General features: G+C 39.1%; 2 protein-coding genes and 1 long non-coding RNA gene across 6 annotated transcripts in view; all 3 read right to left on the bottom strand.

The window, feature by feature from the left end:
* Positions 1-1810: 1810 nt before the first annotated feature.
* Positions 1811-5669, bottom strand: pxmp4 (peroxisomal membrane protein 4). Its single transcript, XM_077014332.1, has 4 exons — positions 5501-5669; positions 5228-5290; positions 4327-4525; positions 1811-2998 (listed from the first exon to the last, which is right to left on the bottom strand). Exons 1-4 carry the CDS (start codon positions 5611-5613, stop codon positions 2741-2743), a joined length of 633 nt encoding a protein of 210 aa, XP_076870447.1. The 5' UTR covers positions 5614-5669; the 3' UTR covers positions 1811-2740.
* A 5634-nt stretch (positions 5670-11303) lies between these two features.
* LOC143521106 (uncharacterized) lies at positions 11304-16671 on the bottom strand. The gene is made up of 3 exons (XR_013132650.1): positions 16545-16671; positions 11746-11851; positions 11304-11620 (listed from the first exon to the last, which is right to left on the bottom strand). It is a non-coding gene; the product is annotated as an uncharacterized LOC143521106 (long non-coding RNA).
* A 2080-nt stretch (positions 16672-18751) lies between these two features.
* The window catches only part of LOC143521454 (metabotropic glutamate receptor 4-like), a 93896-nt gene continuing 85056 nt past the window's right edge, over positions 18752-27591 (bottom strand). For 3 of the 4 annotated variants that reach the window (XM_077014333.1, XM_077014335.1, XM_077014336.1), the window contains 2 exons: positions 21548-21797; positions 18752-20905 (listed from right to left, as the gene is read on the bottom strand). In XM_077014333.1, coding sequence (XP_076870448.1) covers positions 20856-20905; positions 21548-21797 — 300 coding nt within the window. In that variant the 3' untranslated portion in view covers positions 18752-20855. The remainder of the gene's footprint in view (positions 20906-21547; positions 21798-27591) is intronic. The other variant, XR_013132753.1, reaches the window with a different exon arrangement.

Consider the following 27591-nt stretch of genomic DNA (forward strand, 5'->3'; position numbering starts at 1 on the left):
TTAATGTCACACAAGTTGAACATAGTAAAGAGTGCACGCATTCCAAGTCAGTTACACATTCTAGTGAGCAACCAGAAAAATGACGTGTAACTAATGATGTGGGTGGCTACTTTGTTGACAGACATTCGTTGTCATACACTCATACATACCAGAGAAATGATTTATTATGTACATTCACTTTTAAAGATAAACTGGGCTAAATGCCTTGGTCACAAAATAACATGACCCTTTTTTAATCTTTGTTCAGTTTTATTCTTCTAGCATCTATAATTAGTCACATTTTTATCAAATACATGAAATTTCACATATATTAAGAAACAGAACTTTAATGCTCCCTTAATCATGGTCATACATTAGCCACATTACAGTTTTAGTGGTTAACTCCATCACCGCTACCATAACACACCCTTATGAAGCATAAAACAGGCGTGATAGGGTGAGGAAAACACTGTGATTCACACAGGGCAGGAAGACCATAACAGGGAGACAGTACCTTCATATTCTCAGTCACATTTGTGTTATGTCATGTCTTTTCACTAAAGAAAACAGCACATTTCCAGTAATGGTTTAGTAGATGTCGTCTGGTTCATTAAATAATTTTTTTATTAAAAATCTGTACACACATACACTATTTTATTCATTGCTTAATTATGAAATTCTCAAACATTATTTCTGATTACTGCCAATCTCCGTAATGATAAATCATGTGATTTAATAACAACACCGTTAATGTCTGGCAATAGATATCGGGAGTGGTTAAATGCCTCACAAAAGCCTGGGTCAGGAATGAATGACCATGTATTTACATCAGCAGTATCAGCCCCTGTGTGCAGTACACTGGAGTACACTGCAGTTTGTTTCCTTGTAATTATACAGTGACCTCTAGTGGTTCATATCTGCTTCAGTCATTAGCCAAATTCAAGCCCAGCCCCAAACTTCACCCTCACGATACAAGAGGTGAACTAAAATAACTGCCATTCCTCTTCAGTCTGCGACTTCTGAGTCATGCAGTGCTGTGGCGCACAAGTCCTCGGGAGCACTCGGGTGAAAAGGGCACTCGTAGGACAGCCTCGAACATCACGGCAGGTGCACGATGCTGCCTGTGGTTTTCACTGTAGTGCTTGTGCTACGTAAAAACAAATGATCCTGAACAACTAATAAGCTAAGATTTGAATTACATAACTACTGGATGTATACTTTGCCTGATGGATTGGAGAAAGCGATGCTCAAAGAATGCTCGGATACAGAATGAGGAGCTATCCAGACATCAGAGATCATCTGGCAAGATATGTGACCTGATGAAAGCTGCCATGAACCCCAGCAGGATGACTGTGCATTCAAAATGAAACTTGCTGTTTCTGGAACGGCTTTGTAAATCCAGATACGTCATGTACCGTACTCCACAGGTGTTTCCACATATAGTTCGTTATAAAGTTTAAACAGAACCCTGTTCTCTTCCTGGTCCTCTTGTCACACCCTTGTCACACCTCCTTTAAAAATGCAAGCAGGATATGTTATACACTGATGTTATTTTCATAAGGCAGATGAGAGAAACAGGATTGGTTTAAACTTAAGAGGACGAGCACAGGGGAGATGAATTTTGCTGCAGAAAAACACCATCCCACACCCTGCTATTCTCATCATGTTTGTTTTTAGCCATCAAGATTGCTTCTGTGTGTTTGTAAGATTTGCTGTAGATAATGTGAAATGGAGTGGAGCTTCATTGTCTCACAACGTGGACCACAAACAAACCGTACCAGGACCACCTCGCGGCCGCTCTGAGGTCGGCTCAGTCTCAGATCTTAACGTGTTTAAAGGAGCAATCAGTCATTTTAATCAGCATAAAACAACAAACAATATTTATGAATGTTATTTTAGATTTTTTTTCTATGAAGTGCAGTCCATAGGAGTCCTCAGATTAACCAAAGGTTGTTCCAAAGAGCAGTTCCCCCATATGTAGGAAGGTACGCTTAAAATAAAATTTGTACAGAATCTGATACATTCAGGCCACTAGGTGACAGTATAATGGTCATTTCATCAATTAAAGGAGTCACTGAAAAATTAATGTTCCTTCAATGTGTTCACAAATGCAAAATAAACCACAATGGAGCAATTAAGTCACTTTTTGAAACAGTCTAGGAGAAAAGACCTCAAATGGGATGTTACTCATGTACTTCTCTCTCTTAATAACTGAACTGATGTACAGTACTGTGGTTTTCCTATATATACTATCATATATTTTAGGGCACCTACCTATTTCTGTTTTTTCCTGTGGCATGTAAAGATCAGGGTAATTAAACAGTAATGAACTAGACTAAGTCTCTTCAAGTGATTCTTGGGCAATCAATCATAACAGATGTGGTATCTTCAGTCTTACAGAATATACACAAAATGTGTGCAAACATATACAGATGCCTTGTGCTAAACGGAAAGTGTCATCTCATTTTAAATGAGTGTTCTTCAGTGTAGATGATGAGTCACTGTAGTGTACTCTGTACTGTGATGTGCAAATAACCTACAGGAGGCAGCATGTACATGTGAACTTCAACCCTGGATCACTAATACCAGGCTGCCATCAGACACGAATTCAAGCCACAAAGAAAATATGTCCAAGTGTCGATCTGAAGGGCCATCAACCCCCTGGAAACAATATCAGAAAACAAAACAAACAGGTGTTGTATTCTTACTGCTTGACATGAGACTTGCTGTTTAAACGAGAAATCGTGAAGAGATCACTTGCTCATGTCCGTGGTTTGTTGTAAATAAGGAAATCGGAGATGTCGTGCCACACGTTGCTGTCGTGGTAGAGGTAGGTCATGGAGGACTGGAGTGATGGCTGCAGGGTGTGGGGGTAGTACTCAAACAGCCAGAGGACAACACCCCACACGATGGTGGCAAACAGCGGGAAGGGGTCTCTCTTGGGCTGGGGAACGTAGCCCTTCTCCACAGCCAGGCGAGACAAGGCAAACAGAATTCTAGACAGCAAGTACATGTTTATCTAGAAAAGAAGAAATTGGCAGGACTATAGTCAGACTAATATATGAAAACGTTTTTTTACACACACACACACACACACACACACACCTAGGTCAGCCAATAAAGGCCTTAGAGAGAAGATACATTTCACTGGTAAGAACATACAAAGAATCTATCCAAAGTCTTAACGTATATTACTGCTTACTTATGAATTTAGAAATTGTCTTTTTTTTTGTGGTGTGAAATTGCCATTTAAACAGAACATGCTTATATTTGGTTAGGAAATTAAATGCAGCTCACCAACTAACAAAACGAACAAAAGAGGCAGATGTTGCCACAAAACATTATATATAAACTAAAAACTTTATTCAGACTAAAACTTCAGACTATTCAATTCAATCTTTTTTTAACAAAATTCTGAAATCTTTTTTTCAGAATAGCTGCACGTCTCAATATAATCCATGATTTCTCCCTCAGAAGATTTTCTATTCAGCAAAAAAGAAAATAATTCAAGCAAAAACGAACACTAAACAGTCCAACAAACAAAAGCAAGCACACAAGACTAGAACATGATTAGACCTGTTCATCGGTGACGCTGCCACCAGTAAATATCGCTGCCATGTTAGAAGATGCCCTGATGCTGCCATATGCCTCCAAAGGATGGACCCACGTGTTCTCTGAACTGAACTAGCTACATGGGATGTAAGCTGAACCAAGGAGGATGGTTTCCCTCGAGTCATGGTCTTCCCAAGGTTTTTTCCTTCATCTGCCCAGTGATTTTTCCTTGCCATCGTCACCACTGGTTTGCTCATGAGGAATATGGAAGCACACTTTTTCAAAGCTGATTTGGCATACTGCATGTGGTAAAACACTATATAAATACATTTGACTTCAATTCTATTGTTTTTAAGGCTGGTAATGAAGCTCCACACAAACGTCCTTTCATCCTTTCATCTCTCCAAGATGGCAACTTGTACCTACATTCAAATTAAGCACCCCAGTTCCTGTTTGAAGAGGGCCTAACTAAAATGGCCAAAAAATCCTAAAGAATGAGAATAATTAACTGAACCAAGGTTATATTCAACCCGTCACAGTAAAATTATCATGATATTAACATAGGATACTTATATTAATACTTATTAAAAGGCATACTTATGTCACATGAGAATGACACAACATTCTAAAAGGATCAATGCACAAATGTGCATGTACCTTGCCCCCCAGTCCAATGATGTGGTAGTGGCACAATACAACCCTTCATCCACCATGAATCATATCAGCATAATCAGTGTGAACTCATTAATCCCAACCCCCATGTTTGCATGTAACATAATCAACCTCTTAACTCACCTGGCTGTTAATGTTGTTATTTTCTCCAAATACCAGCCAACCCCCAAGACAAGCAGCTAAGAATGAGTGATACGGGCGGCTCTTTCCTTGAACGTGCTCCTGAAGTGCCTGTAGTCCTTTATATGTGAACACAAAGTAGGCTAGGTTCCTTGAGTGCATATATGTGGCTTGGGCTATGGCTTTCAGTTTGGATTTCAGACTGGAAAGCAAACGAGAAAGCACAGAACACATGCTGGCAGTTGTTGCTATGAAGCAGGAATGAAGTAAGGATACACAAAGATAAATAACTGAGCTACACTCTTGGAACTTCAAACCCCACATGGAAACAATGTTATGATTTGCATATCCATAGAGGATTTAAATATCTATTAGATATGTCTGTCTGAAACGTTTCTTCAAAAGCATTTCATACTACACCACAATTCAATATTTACTCCATTTCTCAACTTCCATCTCCCCCACTCCTCCACTCTACCTCTTCCTCTCCCCCTCTCCTCCGCTCTACCTCTTCCTCTCTCCCCTCCTCTGCCTCTCTCCCTCTGTAGCAGTACACAAGGCTTCCAGAAAAACAGGACAGTTCAAACAGACTTCTTTCATCAGTTGTACAAGCAACACAGATACATTTGTGAGAATTTGTGGTGAAATGAAACGTTCTGCGAATGCTACACATGTAGTGGCTAATTTCTGACTAGCTAAATCCATCTTTAACTGTAATTTTAAAGCAGAATCTCTAGTACAACTAGTGTCAAATGCCAACATATGGTGGGTTCCTTGGTCGAGATTAAACCTAGACTTAAATAATTTGCCACTGTGATTTATCAGTGCAACACATACTAGTCTTCATTTATGTACAGGATATTGGTACATAAAATAAAATATAGTTATTTTAAAGTTAATTTACCTTCCACTTCTAAAAAGAAACGTCATCACAAGGGCATGTGGTGCACGAATCTTGGCACCGTATCTGTAAGAATGACAGTGACATTTTAACTTCAGTCAGATATACAGGAAATTGCAGATTAATAAAAACGCAGATTGCATTTCTAGTTACGCGTCTTAAGCCAAGGTTAAATATTCAAAACCCTTGAGCTGTGATACATTCGTTATCGTAATGTAGCCATCTGTCTTAGCTTAGCCAACATATCTACAGCCGTTCCGATTAAGGGACACTCACACGGCGCCATTCCTGAATCCTTTTAGGACAGCAAGTGCAACTTTGTATTTCTCTTGCTGAAGTAAACTGTTCGTTGTGTACAGTATCGTTTTGAATAGGTCTGGCCTTGCCATGTCTGAGCACAGGGGTCTCCTAATGGTGTGACACCAGCGTACAGGTTTCACATACAGGTCGACCAGAAACGTTTGATAAAAGGAAACGTTCCGTGCGACCCGGCGGAGGCTTAAAGATTACCATGAAAATGAACACATGTCATTACCCAAACAGGGCTGTACTGTTTAGAAACATGTTTACATCACGCTGACAGCTTTTGGTGCACTTTCATTAATTTTTTAAACACACTTTCGAGTGTCCTTTGAGTCAGACAAAGTAACGTACATCGTAATTCTGTTTTTTTTTTTTTTTTTTTTTTTTTTTTTTGACAAACGCGGGGATGTTTGATATACTGGCCTAAACCTGAAAGGTTATTTTTATATTAAAGGATAATTCAATCTGAAAGGTTGGAGAAGATATTGTATACATTACTTAAATAGATGATTATAACTTTTAAGTTACTTTTGTTGTGAAAAATGTGAAGTTTAACAAATTATTCAATGATTTTTTTATTCCTTCTACATTACAGAAGCAATTAGGAAATTACAGTTGAGTTACTCACATGACCTGGATCTTCTACTGTAGGCGTGTGGACCACAAAACGGCAGGAGCTTGATGTCGGGGGACAAAGTAAGCTTGATGTGTTTTCTAGTTATATTTTATTTAAATGCAGAAGACATCACACTCACAGTCTTTACATGGATTTTTATAGAGACAAGAGCAATGGTGTCTAAAAAACCTTCCAAAGATGGCATAAAGAAAAATAAACCTCCTCTGTGTGATACAAAACAGGGAATGCACTTCAGTTATGCAGAATAAAGTCTTTCTATATATATATATATATATATATATATATATATATATATATATATATATATATATATATATATATATGTGCTATGAGGACATGGCATGTGAGAACCATAATAAGCATCTGACATAAAGGTCTTTTCCTCATATATCATATCGTAACAAAACATCAATGCTGGAGCAGTTATATCACACTCAGGCAACACCTGATCTTTCTTTAATGGTGATGTACTCAGTGCATTATGATCAGTACTGCGATCACTTGTGATATTCCAGTTAGTGCATTATGTCTATTATGTATTTTCATGGTTTCTTACAGTTCTATGAGTAAATGAGTAAAGTGATATTGATTTTATGTCCACTTAAAAAAATCACAGAAAAATGCACGTTAGTAAGATTAGGTCAGACCTCAACTTTAAAAGACTGAAGCAAAACCATGAGGTATTGATAGTAAATTTACAAAGTTATGGGCATGGCCCAAATACAATTAATCATTTTGCATTAAATAATATTTAGTTGATGCTTTGATAAAAGCAAACAAATAATGTCTAGATTATAAAGTTCAGTTTGAATAAAGTTCAGATTCTTCCAATACCTAACATGGTGTGGTGTTTCCATGACTGAGGTAATCAGTAAAGCTCTAAAGCATCTCATGGCTGTGCCTGAAGACTCTCTATATCAGATATTTATATTTCTCTGAGGAAAGGATTAGTTTATCTCCTGAACTAGAGTACTGCCTAGAAGGATAACTGTAAAAGTCCAAAACCTTTTAGCTGATATATCATCTTCCATGAAATCAATTGTAACAGGAAAGTGTAACAAGGACCAAGACCACACTGACATGCACTAACCCTCTCAAACCACCAGGAGTCTCCCACTTACCAGTGCTGTCACAAAACAGCATAATTCAGATTGACATAATGACGGTTTAATACTATTTGTAAAGTTTTCATTGTGTTTTCCAAAAACTTTATTTGTGATACTGGAATATGATTACTTATGTCAAATGTCTGAGGTTAAGGAAAGGTAAAATTTTATGCATACTTTATGCATACATATATGTAGATTAATTGCGGTGAAGTATAAGCAGTTGTGGTGTTAAAACACACTTAATGGTAAAAACAAACAAACAAAATAAATAAAACAATAACATTAACACCCATCCACACACAACTAGATTTATTAGCAAATGTGATTATGCTGAATGATTCCCATTACAAAAGAAGACATTCCAATATAATGCATTGCATACAAGATAAAACATTGCAATACAAACTTTCACATTTTAAACTACCAAAGTAAAACAATAATACTGAGCACATATTTCAGTAAGCTGGCAAGGCAATAAGAAAAGCTGGCATTGAGAAAGTGTGGTAGTTTGTCGGAGTATGTCGAATGCAGTATAGCAACGACTATATTAACCATGACTCCTGCAAATGTACTTCCTCTCCCGCATTTGGGGTTTAAACACGGCCAATTTTGCCATGTCAGACATACAGGGCACAGTATAGTTGGTAGCTGGTAGCTGATGATAATAACACTTTAGGCTGCTATGGAATGCACATAAAGTCATGGGATAACAAACAACATAATAAGTTAAGTCCCACTTTTATTTCATGTTTTATATTTTCAATGAGTGTCACTGATTTGTCATATTGATGTATATTATTTTAATCATTCAAACCTCCATCATCACCTCTTTTGCAAAGTTCAGTTTCAGTAAAGTGCAGTTTAAGGTTTGAGAAGTTTTGTACTAAAATAGACTGACCAGCTCTATTACCTGAATTCAGCTATTGGTGTGTATTTGAATCTACTGAAATGTGCTTTGTGGGTGAGTGTATGATCCATTTATAATAGGTTCACTGTCAGAAGTCCAGCTGAGGTGTCTAGTTGAGAGGATCAAAGTTAGACATTCCAGAATGAGGTTGAATATATTTAAATCCACACCACTATTATAGCAAGCCAAACTTTTTTATTATGCCCATTATTAAATCAGCATTGAATGCACATTTCTATATGTATAATAAATGCACTAAAACCAGGCCAGTCCCATGTGCCTTTTTAGGGAATAAGAAACACTGCATATTGATAATGTCATGGCAGCACTGGCTATTGTGCAAAGTTGCAGACCAAAGCGGCTTAGACTGCATATGCATGTCTTTCTGTTCTCTTATTGACAGTCACTATCTGACTATACCTCGCCTGTCTGCCCAAACAATATGCTTTATGTGATTCATGTACTGAACCATTTGCAGATCATTTTAAATGTTAAATAAAATAAATTCTTATTTCTATAATGTGTGCATGTGCATATGCCTGTGATGTTTCAGAAGTTCTCCATATGTAGTACCATACAAAGGTTTTAGGACACATTAGATATTTTAAGCTTTTATCTCAACAGGAAGTGTTTGTATGCAAAATAAATGGTACATAATACATAGCTAAACGCTAACACAAGAAAACATGAAAACAAACATTAGTTTTCTTCAAAGATTTTAATATTTTGTAGCTGGATTAAAGAACACAGGTTTGCTTTTCAGGGTTCTACTTGAGGTTTCACTTATAAAATGCCTTTAGCATGGTAATGACCGTCAACACTCTGAAACAAACAAGCCGATGACACCCTTGTAGTTTGGTATAGTGCCACAGCCTCTGAAACCGACAGAGTCTAAAGGAACAAAAGGAGTTTCATGAAACACTTTTTGCACTGATAAATAATTCAAAATATAATAAATAAACACACACACACAAAGGGAATGTGTAGGTAATATGCCATGTGAAGTATATTTGCACTCACCTGCCACTTTATTGGGAACACCTGTACACCTGCTCATTCAAGACATTATCCAATCAGCCAATCATGTACCAGCAGAACAGCGTCGGTTAATGTGAACAGCAAGTCTCTGAATGGTGAAGCTATGAAAGAATTGACTCTGACATGTTTGTTGGTGCATTGTCGCTGGTTGAGTATTTCAAATATTGCCGGTCTCCTGGGATTTCACACACTCTCCAGAGTTTAAACAGAATAAGATGAAATATAGAAACATTGTGGTGGAGAGGGGAGAACACCTTGATGGTGGAGAGGGGGGAGTGGTGATACAGCACCTTGATGATTAGACACCAGCTGAGCACTGTTGGAATGACAAAGACTGAGTATTGATAACATCCCTTTTTGGCCACTGTTTACTTCCACAATGATAACGTAGTATGTTACAAAGCACAAGTCATCTCATACTGGACCTATTACCATGACAATGAGACAGTGCACCTTAACAGCTTCACAAGTCTCCAGCTCTAATTCCAGTAGAGCACCTTTGGGATGTGGTACAACAGAAGAGTGTGTGGGGTGAGAGAGGTGCGGCATCAGATTTCAGCAGACAGATCAGCAGCAATTTAAATAATCAATCAGAACAAAATCTAAAAAGGAATGTCTTAAAGGAATATTATACTGTATATATATATATATATATATATATATATATATATATATATATATATATATATATGTGTGTGTGTGTGTGTGTGTGTGTGTGTGTGTGTGTGTGTGTGTGTGTGTGTGTGTGTGTGTGTGGAATATGTCATAAGGAACATGTAAGGGTAGTTTGCAGCATGATATACAACAAGTGCATAGCGTATTAGCCTGTAGCATTCAACAGTAATTGCCTGAAGCCTAAAGCTTATCATGTTTTCTAGTGATAGTGATAAAGCAGGCAGGTGTGTGTGTGTGTGTGTGTGTGTGTGTGTGTGTGTGTGTGTGTGTGTGTGTGTGTGTGTGTGTGTGTGTGTGTGTGTGTGTGTGTGTATGGAATATGTCATAAGGAATATGTAAGGTTAAAGCAGGCAGATGTGTGTGTGTGAGGCACCATATTGGAAATTGGTGCAGGTTATGAACATTGGTAGATGGGGTGAAGCACAAGACTGGAATTGCTAGTGGATGTGGGTAAAACAAACAAACTACAGGTCCCACAGTATGTTGTGCTAACTATTCTGAGGCTGGACATGGTCTTGTACTCGGAAAGTAAACAGATAATTTATTTTATAGAGTTAACATTTAGAAGTTAACAGTTCTATTTGTGGATGCAGAGGAAGAAGCTTTTGAGGGGAAGAAGTTCGCAGATCTGTCTGAGGTGAGAGGACTGCATGGTAGGCACATATAAGACCGGTACAGGTAGGTGTTAGGGGATTTGTAGCTAAGTCTGCCACATCCTTGCTTGTGCAGTTTGGCTTTAGAGGCTGTAAACTAGGGGCAGCTGTGAAGGAGTTATCAGCTGAAGGTGCAAGTCAATGGCTTTGGATACGGACAGCGCAGTGAATGAGGACAGCACAGACTAGTTGGGGAGATGCATTATAAAGGTGGAAGGGTGGAACACGGAGGACGGAGTAGGTGAGTGGGGAACTGCGTCGTGTCATTGTGCAACGTGGTACGCCCAGATGGAATCGGTAGCACTGAGCGGGCAGTTGGAGTTTCAGTGGCCCTAGTCATCGGGGAGGCTGGTATGGATTTGCGTTGTTGGAGAAAACCTGCTGAGACGGAAAATCCACATGCAACCGGTGGCACTTTATATGCATTAATGGTGCCTGTAGGGCCAGGTAGAGGCGTAGTCACAGGAGAGTCCACTATAGATTTGATAGTTTAGGAAGTGAGTGGCTGTGTGGGGGGCAGCACGGCTGTGTGTGCTATTGACAGAGCACAAAAGCCATAAGGAGCTGATGTCTGAGCATGTGGTGTCAGAGGAGTTGGGTTTGGCCTTGTTCACCACGGTGGGTTTATGTTTAAACAGGTGCAGCTTGGATTTAACGTTAGTGTAGTTGTGGGTGGAGCTGGGAGGCCAGACCTTTGGCCTTCTGGATGCGTAGTGGCCTTAATTTAGCAAAATACAGATGAAGGGATGTGTGTACCTGATGGCCCCAGAGAAGAGCACACAACATTGGGCTGCTGACGTGAAGAGAGTGGTCTGGGTCCTATGTGAACCTCCACTGGATTGGTAAACCTTTGTCTCAAAGTATTACTCACAAATAAGAGGAGTTAGTATGGGTTGTAAAGTAGAACCGTCCTGTGAAAACATCTTTTTTGGATTTATTGAAGAAAGATTTTCTTAACAATATATTGGATCTGTACCCACCATGTTTATGAGATGCATTCCTGACATTTCTGGTACTGCCATGTGCACATTTAAAGAGCTCTAAGTGTTCTTCCTTCTCCAAGCTCTCCAAGCTCTGAGTATAGAACATAAACATTTTTGGATGTTTCAGTTGTGTCTGAAATTCTGATTTAAATTCTACCATTTATGATAAACCAACAAACTTTCATTCACATTCCAAGGCTGGCCAAAACTACTTACCTTTCTCACAGATATTAAAACAGAGGCTCATATTATACATAAACCCTTCAGAATCCGCCAGGACAATGTAGAAACTGCATCCTTTTAAGGATCCTTCACTAATCTCCTACAGGTTAGACAAAAACAATAAAGACATGAGTGTCAAGAGATACAGTAAATGACCAGTCGAATAATAAGTGCTGTACTGAAGTCTGCAACTGCTTTAGTAGTGCTACACAAAAATGCATTAACACTGCTGTTAATTTATTAACAAAGCTGTTAAAAATAGCATTGTTACCTCCTATTCCATTTTATGTATTACTGCAGGAGTTGTCTATTGTATTCCTTACAAGATGTAATCATCTTTACATTGGAGAAAAACAAGAGATGGTTTAATGATCATATTGTGGAACACATTTGCACCGTCATAATTAAGGATTTGTTGTTTCCAATAGCAAGGAATATTAATACTAATGAATATTGTGTTAATGACATAACATATCTGTTAATATTGGCAGTTGCCAATACAATTAAAACTCAAAGAAAAGTAAGTGAAAAAAATAACAGATCTACACTGAACTTTAAAACCCCAAAGAATGAATGTTATGGTGTAAACCATTTACTTATTCCCTGGGTCCTTATTCATATTAAGTAATAGTTTCAGAGAGAAGAAAGACATTTTATAGAAGGCATAGACATATTCTGCCAGTGCATGCATTATTAATCCATATTATTAATGCATCTTATTAATGTTTTTTGCTCATGACATCACGTCAAACAAGACCTGCCAGAACCTTAATATTTGAATAATAAAATAATGCTATTTAATATTTTATGAATGGCCTATCCTGCAGAATTGAAAGACCTACAGCAGGTGAATTTATTTATCTATTTTTAAGCATTTCCTATCCTAAGCTTCATCACAGACACCACTGAGTACAAACAAGTCTAAACGGATCAGTGGTTACAGCAGAAGCAGCGTTGCAAGCAAGGAGACTTTTGAACAGATGGATTCTGACAGACATAATTACGGTCTAACAATGAAAACAGGTTATTATTTGCACTGCGCTCCTTTCTTCTTCCTTTTCGGTCACATGTGCACCTGCAAATCATTCACTTTAATCCCTTCCCACTGTAGCTATTAAAGGATGGCATGCAGTGACAAAGAGCCGTGTCCCTTATCTTTAGTTTCTTGAATGGTCTGGGGGCTTATTTGCATCACTTCCTCAAATATTACCATGCCCATGTGCCAATCATTCACAACGAATCCTAGGCTGCTATGACTCAGAAATCGGCCACATCTAGCCATGGATATCCTGTTCTGCAGAGCAAAAATAATGTGTCATTCATGATGCAGGGTTTGATTTAATTCAGGTCCCAAGTGTTGACAGCAGCTGAATATTGTGTGGTGCTTGTTGTGACTTCTCTGTCGTAATGTCCAGGTGGGCTGTCCTGTAAAGTCTTTGTGCTGACTCCCTGGGTTACACTGCTTCTCATAAACAATCAGTTCTTGGTGTATTAGTTGAATCTGTCCTCCCATTAAAAGAATCTGGAAAATCCAACAACAGTGTCCTAGTAGTTTCAAGCCATTTGTTCTATGTTGGGAGGGTTACATGAGTCCGCTGTGTAAGTATAAGTGACATATTGCCTTTCATCCACTGTGTATTTTAGCTGTGATAGACCAAAAGCTGTTAGGAGAAAACCAGTGCTTCAGCCTCTCCCATGGCTATCAACCCCTAAACTCAACTTATTAACAACGTCTACGCTATTGCTATTGCTTTGCTTACAGATCTTTTAAAAATTACTTTTAGATACTTGGAAGTTCATTGACTCGCAATAACTTGTCTTAATCTTTGCACAGTCCTGCAATGTTCCAATTGCCTCTTAAACATATGACCTGTTTAGTCTGGATATTTTGTGCATGTTAGACTATATATTGCACAAAATATTGCAGATAAGATGACCTATGCGAAGTTGAATAAATGCATATTAAAACCATCAAGTAACACATTCCTTTGGTTATTCTCTTTGGCATGTGACAACATTTTTTTTTTTGCCAAAAGCAGTGAATTTTTCTTCCATCCTTTGATATTTTCCTGTGAATTTTACTAGGGACACAAGACAGCTCCTTACTAGGTCATCCAGAACACTCTGAGGACTCGTTACAGAGACAGTCTTTGCGTAGCGGGCCACTCTCACCCCAAACATTCACTGCACCAGGATTAAACTGCATCACAAAATCAGGACATTTCTTAATAGAAGTGCCATTTCAGTATTTGTTGTATAGTTTATTTTTAGAGATTGTCTGCTCTCTTCAGAACAGTGCAATCTATATGTAACTGGATAATTTTAGTTCTTGTATCAAACTGGATTTGAAATGGAACAATGTCGATTCAGTGCAAAATGTCATCATTAATTAGATGGACATTTATATCAAAACTGCATTGTGACCATGTAGCAATTATGGCCCTATTTTTCCTCTCATTTCAGAAGACTGTGGGTAATTGGACACAATTCTCATTTTATCTTGTTGACCAATGAGAATGCCACAGAACTCTATAGCACAGCCAGTGATCTGCCTTCTGAGATGATGCCTGGAGTAGTGGATTTTAACATACAATTGGCAATTACAAATACATTTATACACTACAGCTTTTAATGCTTTTTATAAGTGTAACACACATTAAGGCTTGAGCTCAGGCGTCTGTAGCAAGAGTAACTGGTGCAGAGAGGTGTGCTTGGCATAATACTTCATTCTGAGCCAAAGACAGAACTGTGACCCACAGACAGAAAACAGTCACGCCTGGTGTGGCAGGAGGAACTCTAAACACATTCTTATGATGTTTTCTCAGTTAACTGATCTTACAAAATTTGTCTTTGAGTGCTGCAGATTTACAACGATAAACCAAAATTTGTCCTTGAGTGTTTTAGATTTACAGCGTGAAACCAATCAGGCAATGGACTCACTGGCTTGGTCCGGCTCTTTGGCAAAACAGAAGTGATGCATAATATCTCTGCATGAGCCACTAGAGCTATAGAGTGCTGTTATAGTTGATTAGAGGTCCAAACAGAACACAGCAGTAGCATAGGGTGTTGGTGGGGACCTGGTGGGATTTCTGTTAGTCATTTTCGAACGGCTGAAGGTTTGAATTACTCTGAGCCATCTGAGTCATCAGTGTGAGAAATGTATGAATTTCTGACAGCAATAAGTGATGTAATGCAATTTGGTCAAACAAAAATGCTCGGAGCTTATTACAACTTAGCAAAAGTACAACTTTTAAACATAGACTACTTTGACTGGCTTTAGGGAAATTACATGTGCCAGAAGAAAGACAATTGTTCAATATACACGATATCATACACTGCTGCTTGAAAGTTTGTGAACTTCTTGGGTAGTTTAGACTTTTCTTTACCATGATTCCTTAATTTAATCATCACCAGTTTTATTGTATATGAAATGTCAGGTTTATGTTCATCAATTCGATTTACTTTTTGAGGAAAATGTGTGAGTTGCCAGGAGGCTACATGAAACACGGAACCAGAGCATGTGCATTAGTAAAGTCAATTAGGTAAAAGACTCATGTGACACACATGTGAGTGCTCAAGTAAGCAGACAACTCAAATGAGAGATCCTTGGGAAAAGATTTGAGCCACACTGATTAAAAGGGAGAGGAAACCAACCATTGTCATGCCAAGCCATAAAGCATGCAGATCAACAAAGAGGAAAGGAGACATCTGAGGACAACAGGAAGGAGGTGCTGACAGCCCATCTGTCTGGGGAAAGCTGTAAGACCGTCTCCAAAAGATTACAGCTTTCACTGTTCTGATTGTCCCTTACTTGAAAGGTCTGCTTTACAAATTGAGATTTGGGTGTTCATGTCATAAGTTTTATTTACATTTATTTTTAGAAAACAATGACCATGTCTGGGTGGTTCACAAACTTTCAAGCAGCACTGTATATACACTCAACACCGATTATGCCTCGCAGAGTTTGCATCTGACCTGTAAATTGTTCATCACCAGCCAATTTCTGAGTACATGACCACTGCTGACCAGACATAATTTGGGTGGCAGGCAATTGGCAGTGGTGTGTTAGTGAGAGTGGAACTGTTACGAATGTTTCAGACACAGCAGTGTAGCTGGAGTTTTTATTAGTGCCAGTACCATTACTGAGCTGAGAGAAGACTACTAACTGGAATTGTCCAGACTGTAGTAGTTCTAGGATCAGAAACTGACCACCAACATAGAGTTAAAAGGATGATAAACATAAACTGCTCACAGAAACAGATGGGCTGTCGTCCATGAATGAACATCTATAAATGTGTCTCAAATAAATAATCCCAGTGAAGTGGGTGGTGAGTTTATATTGCTTTCAGAAATAAATGAATAATATAAATCATGGTCACTCTCAACAGGTTTCACGTGAGAGAATTTTAGCAATTGATCATCTAGGCTTGCAAAAAAATCTGAGCACAAACCATGTTACATTTTTACTGTCCCGATGTGCTTTTTACCATTGTTGAAGGACCATTTCATAATCAGATTAGAATGTCTTGCAATGATCAGTATGAATTATAAAATCATGAGGATGCTACTGTATTTAACAACTTCTCACAAGACAAAAAAACACTGGCCACATCCATTAAAATACCACAGTGGTCTATTATCATATAAAAAATAACAATAGGAATTTATTTCTAAAACAAAAACGATACTTTCATCATGGCCCAGCTGTCAGTCAGCCAAAGAACCACAAATCAAATGGCACAGCCATGCCCACTTTCAGCCACGCCCACTTTCACCTGTTCATTTATACTCACCTGCACCTCTCTGTCTGTTCACTCCTCCCTCAGTCCAACAGGTCTCCGCCTCCAGTGCTCCGTATTCAAGCCTCTCCATGTCTCTGCTGAACCTGCTGTTCATGACACAGCTCATCACGACTTTTGCTTTTGTAGCCACTACTAGCTTCTTCTCCTCATTGTTTTTGGACTTTTCATTAAAATTGGTTCTCTGTTAAATCCACTCGCGTCTTGTTCTGCGCCTGCAACATGTCACATCATGCCACGAGATGTAATATTAAATCAAAGAAACTGAAACCTGGCTAATCCAAGTTCAAAAATGGCAAATATTTTCACTTTTTTTTATTGTGCTCTATCTTTGCTTGCAGGTGTGTTCAATGCTCCAGGGAAGGGTGTCAACATTCTCCTGCCTATTTCCATACATGGCATCACACGGAGGCAGTGGTGCTGTTGGTACCCCAGAACTGCTATATGCTAGTTTGCGAGATATATATAAGTCTGTACCAAATGTAAGGCAACACTGGGGACAGTGGCTGATATGCAGCCAGTCTCTGCCACTACAGTCAGAGATTGACAGACACAGACTCTGACTCTGTCCCAAGTTCGCAAGTTTATCCTGCTGTAAGCATGCTAGAATGTTTTCATGTTTCATAAACATGGTACTGCACAAGAATGTTTTCTGCATTTTTTTCTCCCACAATGAGGTATATTTGTAATTGATTTTTTACAATAACTATATATCGCTTATTGATATTTACGGTTGCTGTTACATTTAAAAATGAGGTGACGTACTATTAATATTGAATGAATTTTAAAGGTGCATGAATTTCGCCTGTATATGGCCTCAGGAACATCCCTCTCTAGCAGTAGTGTGTCAACACAGTGTGTCAACACAGTGTGTCAACATAGTCTACTTGCCTTGTTTCTGCTTCTTCATATTCTATAAAATTATATGTGAGCAAACTGGAGCAAAAACTGTGGATGAACATATGTGTTTAAAAAAACAAAATTCAGCTTGCAAAAATACATAAGAAATAGGATTTTCTATCCTTCAGTATTGTTCTGTGGATTTTACTAGAAGGTGGAGCCCAAGACAGCTCCTTGCTACCACACCCAAATCATTCTGAGGACTCATTGCAGACTTTGGGTATCAGGCCACTCTCAATACAGATTCACTACACCAGGATTAAACTGCTTCTAAAGATACTGATGTAGATCATGACAGAAATTTCAATATTGATTTTTATAGTTTATTTTCAGAGACTATCTGATCATTGAAAATAAAGTGTGCCGCTGTTCTATTCTTTCAGGAGACCTTGAGTAACCAGACAGCCCAACTATGGAAGACTTTTAAGCAAGCTAAGAAAGGCCAAGATATGATGCAACAAAATGTAGACTAAAACCTGTAGGAGTGTAGGCTTTATGTTAAGAAGTAATACAATGAATACTAACCCATTCCAGATTGATAGAATGAAGAAAGAAAAATGTAATTGCTGATCATGGCAACTCATTTGGGACACACGATGACATGGGCACCTACAGCTGCCCCCCGAGCTGGATCACAGCGCTAAAAAGGAGATCTTCAGTGTTAAAGAAAGGAATTATTAATTATTAATTAGCCAGGTCAGTTGCCTCATCTGAGCCCAATTGAGCACAATAGACTAGAGAAAAGGCCCCTCAAACGAACTGACACTGGCTTCATTACAGATTACCAGAGAAGATACTCAGCTTCTAGAAAGGTCTATGGGTCACCAACTTCACGCAGTCCAATATTACAACCAGGTTTTTTATTACTATTAAGCAAATTTTTAAGATGACTTTAATTTTTCCACTTTGTTGTGATCCCTAAATGGCAGAAATAATTGTAAAAAGTCCAGTGATTTAAATTTTTTATATTTCACTGAATGTAGACATAAAATTTCAGTATTTTGATGCTGAAATTTCCTCATTTGATCTCAGAACTGCAGAGCCAAAACAATAAAAATCATTGCTCTACTACGGCATAGTAGCTGTGTGGAACCTCGTTTAAATTACATAACAAGCTTTTTAAATTAAATGAAAGATGTCAACTGAATCTGGATATGGGAGTCATAACTGAATGGGTTAATAGACTGAGTTACATTGAGGAACTGAGTCCATACTCCAGAAGAGATGGAATAAAGTCAAGCACTTCGCATCCCTTTAAAAACAGAGGCCAGTTCCATTGCTTTTCCTTTTTATTTCTGCATCATCACACACATAATGAAGGATCAAACGTGTCAGTACATAGGTACACACTCACTCACACACAAACAAATAAATCAGAGCACAGTAAAGTACTATATTTAAAAATGATTTGGTCAGTATTTTTGAAGAACGATTGTACAGTTCTATATTCAGCAACATTATTCAGCATGTTTTAACAGTGGTGGGCAAAGTACACACATTCTGTATACTTACGTGAAAGAAAAGTTACTCTTGGTAAAATCCTAGCCAAATAATTGTAGAGGTCCTTTGTATAAATATCCACTTGAGTTAAAGTACAAAAGTTCTATGCCACGTACTTAGTATCAAAAGTACTGGAATGGATAATAGCTATAATATTGTTAGATTATTTCTGTATTAGATATGTTCCCTCTTCTTTATCCTATTCAGCCTATTGAAGGTAAGAAGGTTCTAATGTCACTCACTGGGCACGCAGATGTGTTAGTAAGAGTTGATTATGTCAGTTTTTTATTGATGTTAATTAATATGATGTTAATCATCACAAGTACCCAACATGCTGGTGAACAGTTTTCATTAAGGAGGTGGCTGCAAACATGAATGGATTTGAGAACAGGCAAACTTTCATTAAAAATTTATTTTAAAAAAATGTATTTGCATGGAATGGCAGTGCAGTGCTGTTTAACACACGTGAACATTCATTGACATTGATTACAGTGTTATATATTGAGTAACAATATGCTGCAATGTACTGAGCACATGAACTCTCTGTGTATTTACTGTACACTCTGTCTTCCATATTTGATATTAAACATGGTTACTCAGTATATTTCACTGGTGGTGTGATGTAAAGCATTAGCAAAAAAGCTATTTAGGTACAGAAACAGAATACACATTCTTTATTAATGTCTGCTGCCCACTGCATGTTTTCATGATCATACCTTTCGACAGGCAAAGACCAAAAACAACAAGAAACACAACAAAACAAAAAAATAGTCGAATACAGAAAATAACACCTCTATCCTCCTGAGAACAGTCACACTGATGTATCGCTTTGAGTTAAAAGATGTTTCATTTAGGATTCACCACATAGGCCTTGGTTTCTGATGCTTTCTCCACAGGAAACTGCATGGCCACAAATCTGCATTACCTACAAATAAATTTTTATTAGTTTTGAAATTCCAGAAATGGCAGGTGTTGTGGTATGTTACCAATACAAAACTGCTACTGACTAGATTTTATATGAAACAACAAAATTACCAAATGTCTAAGTGTCAATTAAATCCATTTACCATAACACATAGCTCATCCTGTGCCCTGGTGCCATCCGTCATGATTAAGGGTCCAATCAATCCCCGGCTCTGTCTAAAACAGCTATTTTTTCCTTTTCCATCTTGACTCTGACTTAGCCAAGAGCAAACAGTTGACAATATGGCATGCTGTTATTTACTTCCTATAACCTCCAAAAGAGAGAAAGCTTTAGTCTTGCAGTGTCTTTGGAACACAATTGACCAAGCTTGCTGCAGGTAAGAAATGTAGAGACGGACTTAAAGGAGACTCAGTAAAGGGTGTTTGGACTGACTAATGTGTTCAGCACAACCGTGTCCACACAGGATCTCAGAACATTGCCAGTCAATCATGTCAGATGCTCGCTAAATCCCTATTCAGCATATGCAAGTGGACATGTAGTTGTTCACAGATCAATTAGAACAAATAAGCATTTGCATACATGTTTACTGTTACATTCACTGGTTAACACATGCACCACTGGTCATAACAATTTTGGAGAGAAGTTCTTTTCCAGGAGGTTCATACTTTCCATGTTTGCAGCGAAACTCATCTGTACACTGAAGTCCCCAGCAGTATCTGGCATTTGCTTCTTGTGCTTTTATGGTTGAGCAGATCCTTTGGGATAACTGGATGAACCTTTCAGCTATGATTATAAGTCCCATCCAGTTAACATGTCCCCTCAGGGTCTTCATCTGGCCTTCATTCATTGAAATATTTCTGTTTGGCTGCCAAGTGGGGTTTTTTTTAAACATGTCTCCTGCTTACAAACCAAACCATATGAGTGGCCAACGGTGATGCACTCTCCTGCAGTCATGCTTCTCAGTTTCCGGTTGTACGTTGTTAGATTGCGTGGTTGCTGTAGCTGATATATGTTTGCTTGGTGCTAAGTCCTGAAAGACAGGAGAGAACATGGTTTGTAAGGGACTTGAGTCAACCCCCTGCTTGTTAACACCAGCTCCTTTACGTGTTAATGACATTATATGTGGGGAGCAGCCTGCAGTCCTCCTAAGGGAATCCCCACGTGAGTCCCAAGTCTGTGGTGACAGTCCCTACGATTGCTCTTCAAAGCTCTCTCAATGCAGATGTAAGTTGGAAGAGCGTGTTTGCATAATCATCCACATTATTTCTGCTGAGTCGGGTCTTTAGGCTTCTATTTACCGCTGCACAAAGGCTGTCTACATCTGGCTCTCTATTATTGATATTCAAATACCGGGAGATAAGTTCCATGTGGGACTACAAGGCAAACAGTAAATGAACCAATTTACCTCCTGGTAATTCACAGAGTCATTTGCGAAATGTGATAAGCTAGGCAGTTTCTTAAATATTAAACAAACTCACCAAAAATGGGCTTAACAGCTAATTGCCACCATGTTTTTTGCAGTGACCTAATTCTGTCGACTGCATAATAGAAATCATAAAAGGAGCACTACCACATACGCTTTCAACACCTACATCAGGGTTCTCATAATTACATAATCTGGTCTTAAATGGACTACGATTTGAGGAAATTTCGGAAATGGGCAAAATCCCACCTTCACTTTCCAGGCTTTCACACAGCTCCGTCTTGGCCTCTCCGTTGGGCCGCAGACCGACCTTGGGGTTGAACTTGTTGGACATGGTGGCGGCGGTGACTACCGCCTTGAGGCTACGCGTGCTCCGCTTGGCCACGTTCTGCTCAGGGTGGAGGAGAACCACGTAGACCTTGGGCATGTAGAGCAGACCCAGCGACACGGACGCACTCAGGCTGATGGAGATGGTCAGAGTGGTCGTCTGGATGAACATCTGCCATTGGGACAAGAGTGCATAAAGTCTTGACCTCACAGCGTCAACGTTCATGACATGGATGTCACCTTTTAACTACATTATTTAACTGTCAGAAAAAGTCAGAAAATGTTCTCTTATGAAATAGTTTAAGAAAAGATCTAAAGTTATTTACATGACTCCTACTGCTTCTGTTTTATATACTGCATCCTGAGATTATACCAGTCTGCTCTTTATGTAACCTAGCCTAATTGCTTGCCCATCTAAAAGTATGGAAGTACTGTCTGTTCTATTTATCAGTGTTCTAAAGTGCACAGGCAAGCATACATGACCACTACATACATTAGGATTGCATCTTATTCATAATTCATCATATTTAGTTTTGGTGTTGAAAATAAAGTTGAGAGTTGGCAGTCTCAGTAATTACATTTTCATTCTGTAAAGGTTATTTACTGAACCCACCTCTTCTCTTGCTGAATGCTAATGAATATATTAAAGGCTCATAAGTCAGAAAATTTTAGGAATAGGAAAATGTCAGCCTTCAAAAACAAAAAAGCTTGCTAGGACACTTACAAGATAATTCATCCTGTGCCTTCCAAAATGCATGGTTCCTACAAGCATGCTTGATAAATTTTCATCATCTGCAGAATTCCTATGTGATGTATCACCCCTGAACAGTTAAGGACCAGTGCAAATATCAACTACTGTATTGGAGTCATCATTTACTATCAGTGAACAACTATAAAGCCCCAGATGTGAAGTTGATATACTGCTTTAAAATTATTCTGCCTTGGGACAAAAAGCAGAAATGGGCAGTCATTACTTCACTGTCATGATCTCTGTCTAATATCCCTTATCCCGTCTTGCTTACCCACTGGGTCGAGTCTATGGAAAACCACTCACCACACACACCACTGTGATCCACCAACTACAGTCCTCTTCCTTATTTTACATCTTTGTGCACCTATTTAAATTATGTTCAGTGCCTTGTTGAGATTGTTGGTCATTGTAAGCATACCGAACATTTTTCTCCTGTCCATCAGTTCTTCCTGATTTTGGTCTGTTCTTGTTCTGTGACCACAGAATTCCCGCTTTTTTATAACAACTGTGGATTTTTTTTTTTATCCGTTAGCATATGATTAGTTTCTGTCATTACAGAATACTCCTCTGCTATGCAGATGGTGGCACTGGAATCACTAAACTGTCATGCTCCGCCCCAACTCCTCCCCCGGACTCTCTTGTGTGTAGTATGTGTGTGTTTGTCTGCGTGTGTTTGTTAGCCTGTGTGTTAGTCTGTGTTTCCCCTGTCTCTTGTCTAGTTATTGTTATGTGCTCTCGTCTCTCATTAGCATCTGTGGATTTAAGTGTGCTCTTGTCTTGGCATCCTGCCTGCACCCCGCAACATGACATAAACACAACAGTCAGTAACCAAGGACGACTCATGGGACAGGACTGGTAGTGGCTTCAGGACTTCATATGGTCAGTTTGCCCTGTCACTCAACAACAAGGTGAGCAGCAGAAACAAACGGCCTCAGATTGCTGAAAGCATGAAATAACACATTTCCTCATGACAAACTGTATGTCTCAGCGTCCACAACCAGTTCAAGTAGCACCCCTGCCTCCGCTTTACTCTGATCACAGCTTTTCCTGTCAGCAAAGCTGACAAATACGATGGCACTCCTGACGACAGCTGTTTTATTTTTGTTTGGTTGTTTTTTTTTGTTGTTTTTTTTTTTTTTTGCTGCAGGGCTCAATTCCACTCCTAGCTCAGATCAGGCCTATAATTCCTTCTTGCATTGTAAGGGTGAAAAGCTAGAATAGGCTACAGCTATCTGAAATCAACATCCAGTGTTTTGCCTATGACGACTTCATAGAGAGAATTTAGATTTTGAGAATTCAAAACTATCTTCATGACCATCCTCATGAAGGCATAACCAGATCACTGCAGTGGTTTGGGCACAGAGGTTCTTTCCAAGCTAGAACACAGGGATGAGGAACCATACTTGGAGGGGTTAATTTTGGAGGGGCACTGTCCTGTCATGCCAAGACCAGTCCTCGTCTCAATACCAGTGGAGGGCCCATCACATACAATCTCCAGCCACCCTCTCTAGAGCTCCTTTTGAAGTCAGTCCTCTGTCTGAAGCCATGATGTGTCACTCTTCTCATGTGTCCCATGAGGACGCGCTCCGTAGAATACATGAGCCTTAGCCTATACTATGGCAGAGCTGGTTCTGTGTGACTATGAGCTGGCCACAGAGATCTAAAGTGATGACCCCTGGTCTATACTTCATCTGCCAATGTGGTGAGTTCCCCCACTGATGGGATGTTCACAAAGTCTTTCATTATGCCTATGATGCTATATTGCTTAATTTTGTCTTTGTCTTTAATTGATTCTGGTGCTCAAGGGACCAGTTGAAGCTGCAAGTCGAAACCCTATAGATACCACATAGGCCGTCATCCCAGGACCCTGTAGGAGAACACATTATTTCTACAGTACTAACCCTAACCACCAATCCATCGAAATGGTGATCAATGCCAATCAAGACTTCTAAAGAAAACTTCGATAGAAAGCCCGCTAGGGTGGAGATCCACCCTCAGCATACTGATTTAAGGGAGTTTTACAATACACAGTTCACACAGTTCATTGGTCTTTCCATCTCCCCTAGAGCTGCAGGGTTATTTTTTTGTTAGTATACAGGTCTTCATCCATGTATTGATTAATGAGGCCTGAATCAATCAGTAAAATGTACCTGTATCCATTGATTTTAAAACCCGGTGGCCTTAGCACAACTACATGGAGCTGTTTTTTTACTAAGTTAGGAGTGCTTACAAACTTATCAGGGATAAGGAGTGTGACAACTAGAAACTAACTATCATTACAGCTAACAGACATTTTGGACATTATGATTTTGAGTTATGTAATTCCTCATCTGACCTTCAAGTTCTAACCAATGATAAACTACTTGATATGCTGCTTTGCTACTGCTTATGTTCGTGATACTTATTTATTAGCCTGACTGAGACCCACATCAAACAGAATACTGAGGAGGAGCCAAGAAGCTCATTTGGAACCCACATGCACTTATTGCATTTATCATTCTTAAAGAGGCTTTCACTTTTTTTTTACACAGAGACCAATCAAACCATTTGTTGTATAGTGATCAATGTGTCAAAGGCTGTTTTGTCCCACTGAGTTGTGGAATTGGTTAGAGGGGGCTAACCACCTCTTTTAGGTCTTTACCAATTACAAGAATCTCAAATACCATTCTGCTTCGAGGCTCACTGGTTGCTGCTCTTATTGTCCAAGCCCCCATAACTGTAACGAGGAGCGATTCTGGGATGGACGCAAATTAGGGGCAGACTTATTAGGGGCAAATCCATAAGAATGGTCATTAGAAGAGCCCAGGATCTCAGAATCAGTGTGTAGCACAGGCAGAGACATAATAACATGAAAGCACTACGAAATCGAACGAGAACCGAAAACTCCACTAGAACTTTAACACAGCAGAAACAGTGACAAATGTGAACAAGGATTTTGGCCAACTGCCTAGTTGAGAGGACATTACCTTAACAAATACTAGCAAAGACTGACTGAAATACAGGTATAGGCTACTTTTAAAAGTGCTAAGAACGAACTAAACCATACATATGTGAAAGCAACAACAAGAGGTACAAAACCAAAACAACAATGCACATGGAAAAAAGGAACAAACGGAAGACAAACCTTAACTGACAGGTGGAGGCGGTGCTAGGAGTTACAATAATACACAAGCTGATACCCCGTCAGGCATGTTCTCCAGTGTGGAGGAACCCAAGGAGCTGCACCACCCTTTCACGTCCTTCCACACAATTGCATGGTCACCACCGTCAGGGAGATAGGTGATGAGATCAACCAGACGCTAGCAAATTGCCTTAGTCCTGCTCAGTGCATCCTACAGAAAGAAACTGGGCTCATTCATCCTTATCTTCTGGTTACCCAGGAGAAACCTGCCCTCAACAGCTCTTGGCTGGGATGTACTGCAGGGAGAGCATGTTGGCTGACATTCACATTGGTGATAGGGAACTACTCAAAGTGAAAATGTGCCATCCTGCAGTGTGCTCACTAAGCAAGTTTTCCAGAGCTTTACGTGCTGGGAAAATTCTTCTGCTTCCTGTACCATCTCCCCTGTGGTATCACCATTTGGTGATGGATTTCATGAGCAATCGTCCTTCTATACAATCATTCATCACTGTTCTCTCTGTTTTAGGCTTTTTTTTTGGCTGTTTTAGGTTTTAGGATTATCACATTTCCCAGTCTGTCATCCACTTTCCAAACCATAGAAGCCCTATTTACTTGTGCCCTTTTGGAATACTACTATTAGCCTGACATCCACTTACTTTCTCCAGTCTAATGAATAATGTGACAGGGTTTATCAGAAATGAAAAAAAAGAAAAAAATGTGCCATATTTGTCAATTGTGATTTTTCACCGCAATCTAAATTTGTCCTCCACATTTATCCACCTGTGCAATTAGAACACACACACACACACACTAGTGATTACTAGGGGGCTGTGGATCACACGTGCCCAGAGCGGTGGGCAGCCCTAACCCGGCACTCGAGGAGCAGTTGGGGTTATGTGCCTTGCTCAAGTGCACCTCGGTCATGGCCTCAGGCCTGGGAAGGACTTTTACTTTCTGAACCTGGAATGCCTACCTCTGGAAATTAGTGATGTTTCTGCAAGACATGGTGGTGGAAGAGCACCGACCACCAGACTGAACATGTCAGAAGATGACACACTACCCAAACCAACTGTCATTACGAGGACAGTCCTCAAAATTATTGGTAGATTAACACAGTTCCATAACTCAATGTATTTCTAACTTGGTCTATGTGTCCAATAACACATAACCCTTGGGTTTTGAGGTCTGCTGGATGACAACACACCCAACGATACGCCACCCGTAAATTGTCCCTGAGGACACACTGGTCCACAGTGTTTGCTGTTAGCTGGACTCTCAGAAATCAGCTGGGTAACTACAGTATTTTGTACATTACCAACCAATCTGAAATTGTACACCTTTCCCTCATTTCAATTCCCATATTTAAATTGTTCTGTGCAGTGCATTCCTGTGAAGTATTACCATGGTCATTCTAAGCATACCAAAAATTTTTATCCAGTCTGCCACCTCTGCATACTGACCTAGTTTATTATCCAGTCCTATTAATTACACACTGGGCAACAACATTTATAATTTTTGCTTCTTAAATAAGAGAATGTTATAGTAAAACCTTATATATGTAAAACCTTATAGGATATTTGAATTTGGAATTTGTTTTTAAACATTTTCAATCACATGTATTTTTTTAAGTGTGTGAATTTAACATCAATTAAATGTTAGGGTTTTGCCAATATTTGACCTTAGAAACATCCATTTCCAGTGTCCAGCAGTAGTGTGTCATCAAAAAGGAAATACACTTTTCTGTACAGTACATACTGACATAGGAGTGTATATCTGGTTCCTCTTCCCTGACTGATCAAACACCACTTTGCCTCACTGTTTTGGAAGTTCTGGGTACCACCTGTACTTATTCTGGTTTGTTATTTCTTGTTATTAAAACTGCTAATTCCCTTTTATTCTGCAGGCGCCTGTTACTGTCTGTCGCTTCACACTGATAAAGTATAAAGGCACCTATGAACGCCCTACTCGAGTACATTATATAAAGAGCTATATTTAGTTTGTTACTGTTACTGTTAATATCTTGAAATTTATTTAAGCTTCAAAGAAAGGCCAGCCAATTGAACATATTTATTTGCACAGTGCTTTTGTAATACA

This window comes from Brachyhypopomus gauderio, chromosome 8 (genome assembly GCF_052324685.1).
Source record: "Brachyhypopomus gauderio isolate BG-103 chromosome 8, BGAUD_0.2, whole genome shotgun sequence".
Lineage (NCBI taxonomy): Eukaryota > Metazoa > Chordata > Actinopteri > Gymnotiformes > Hypopomidae > Brachyhypopomus > Brachyhypopomus gauderio.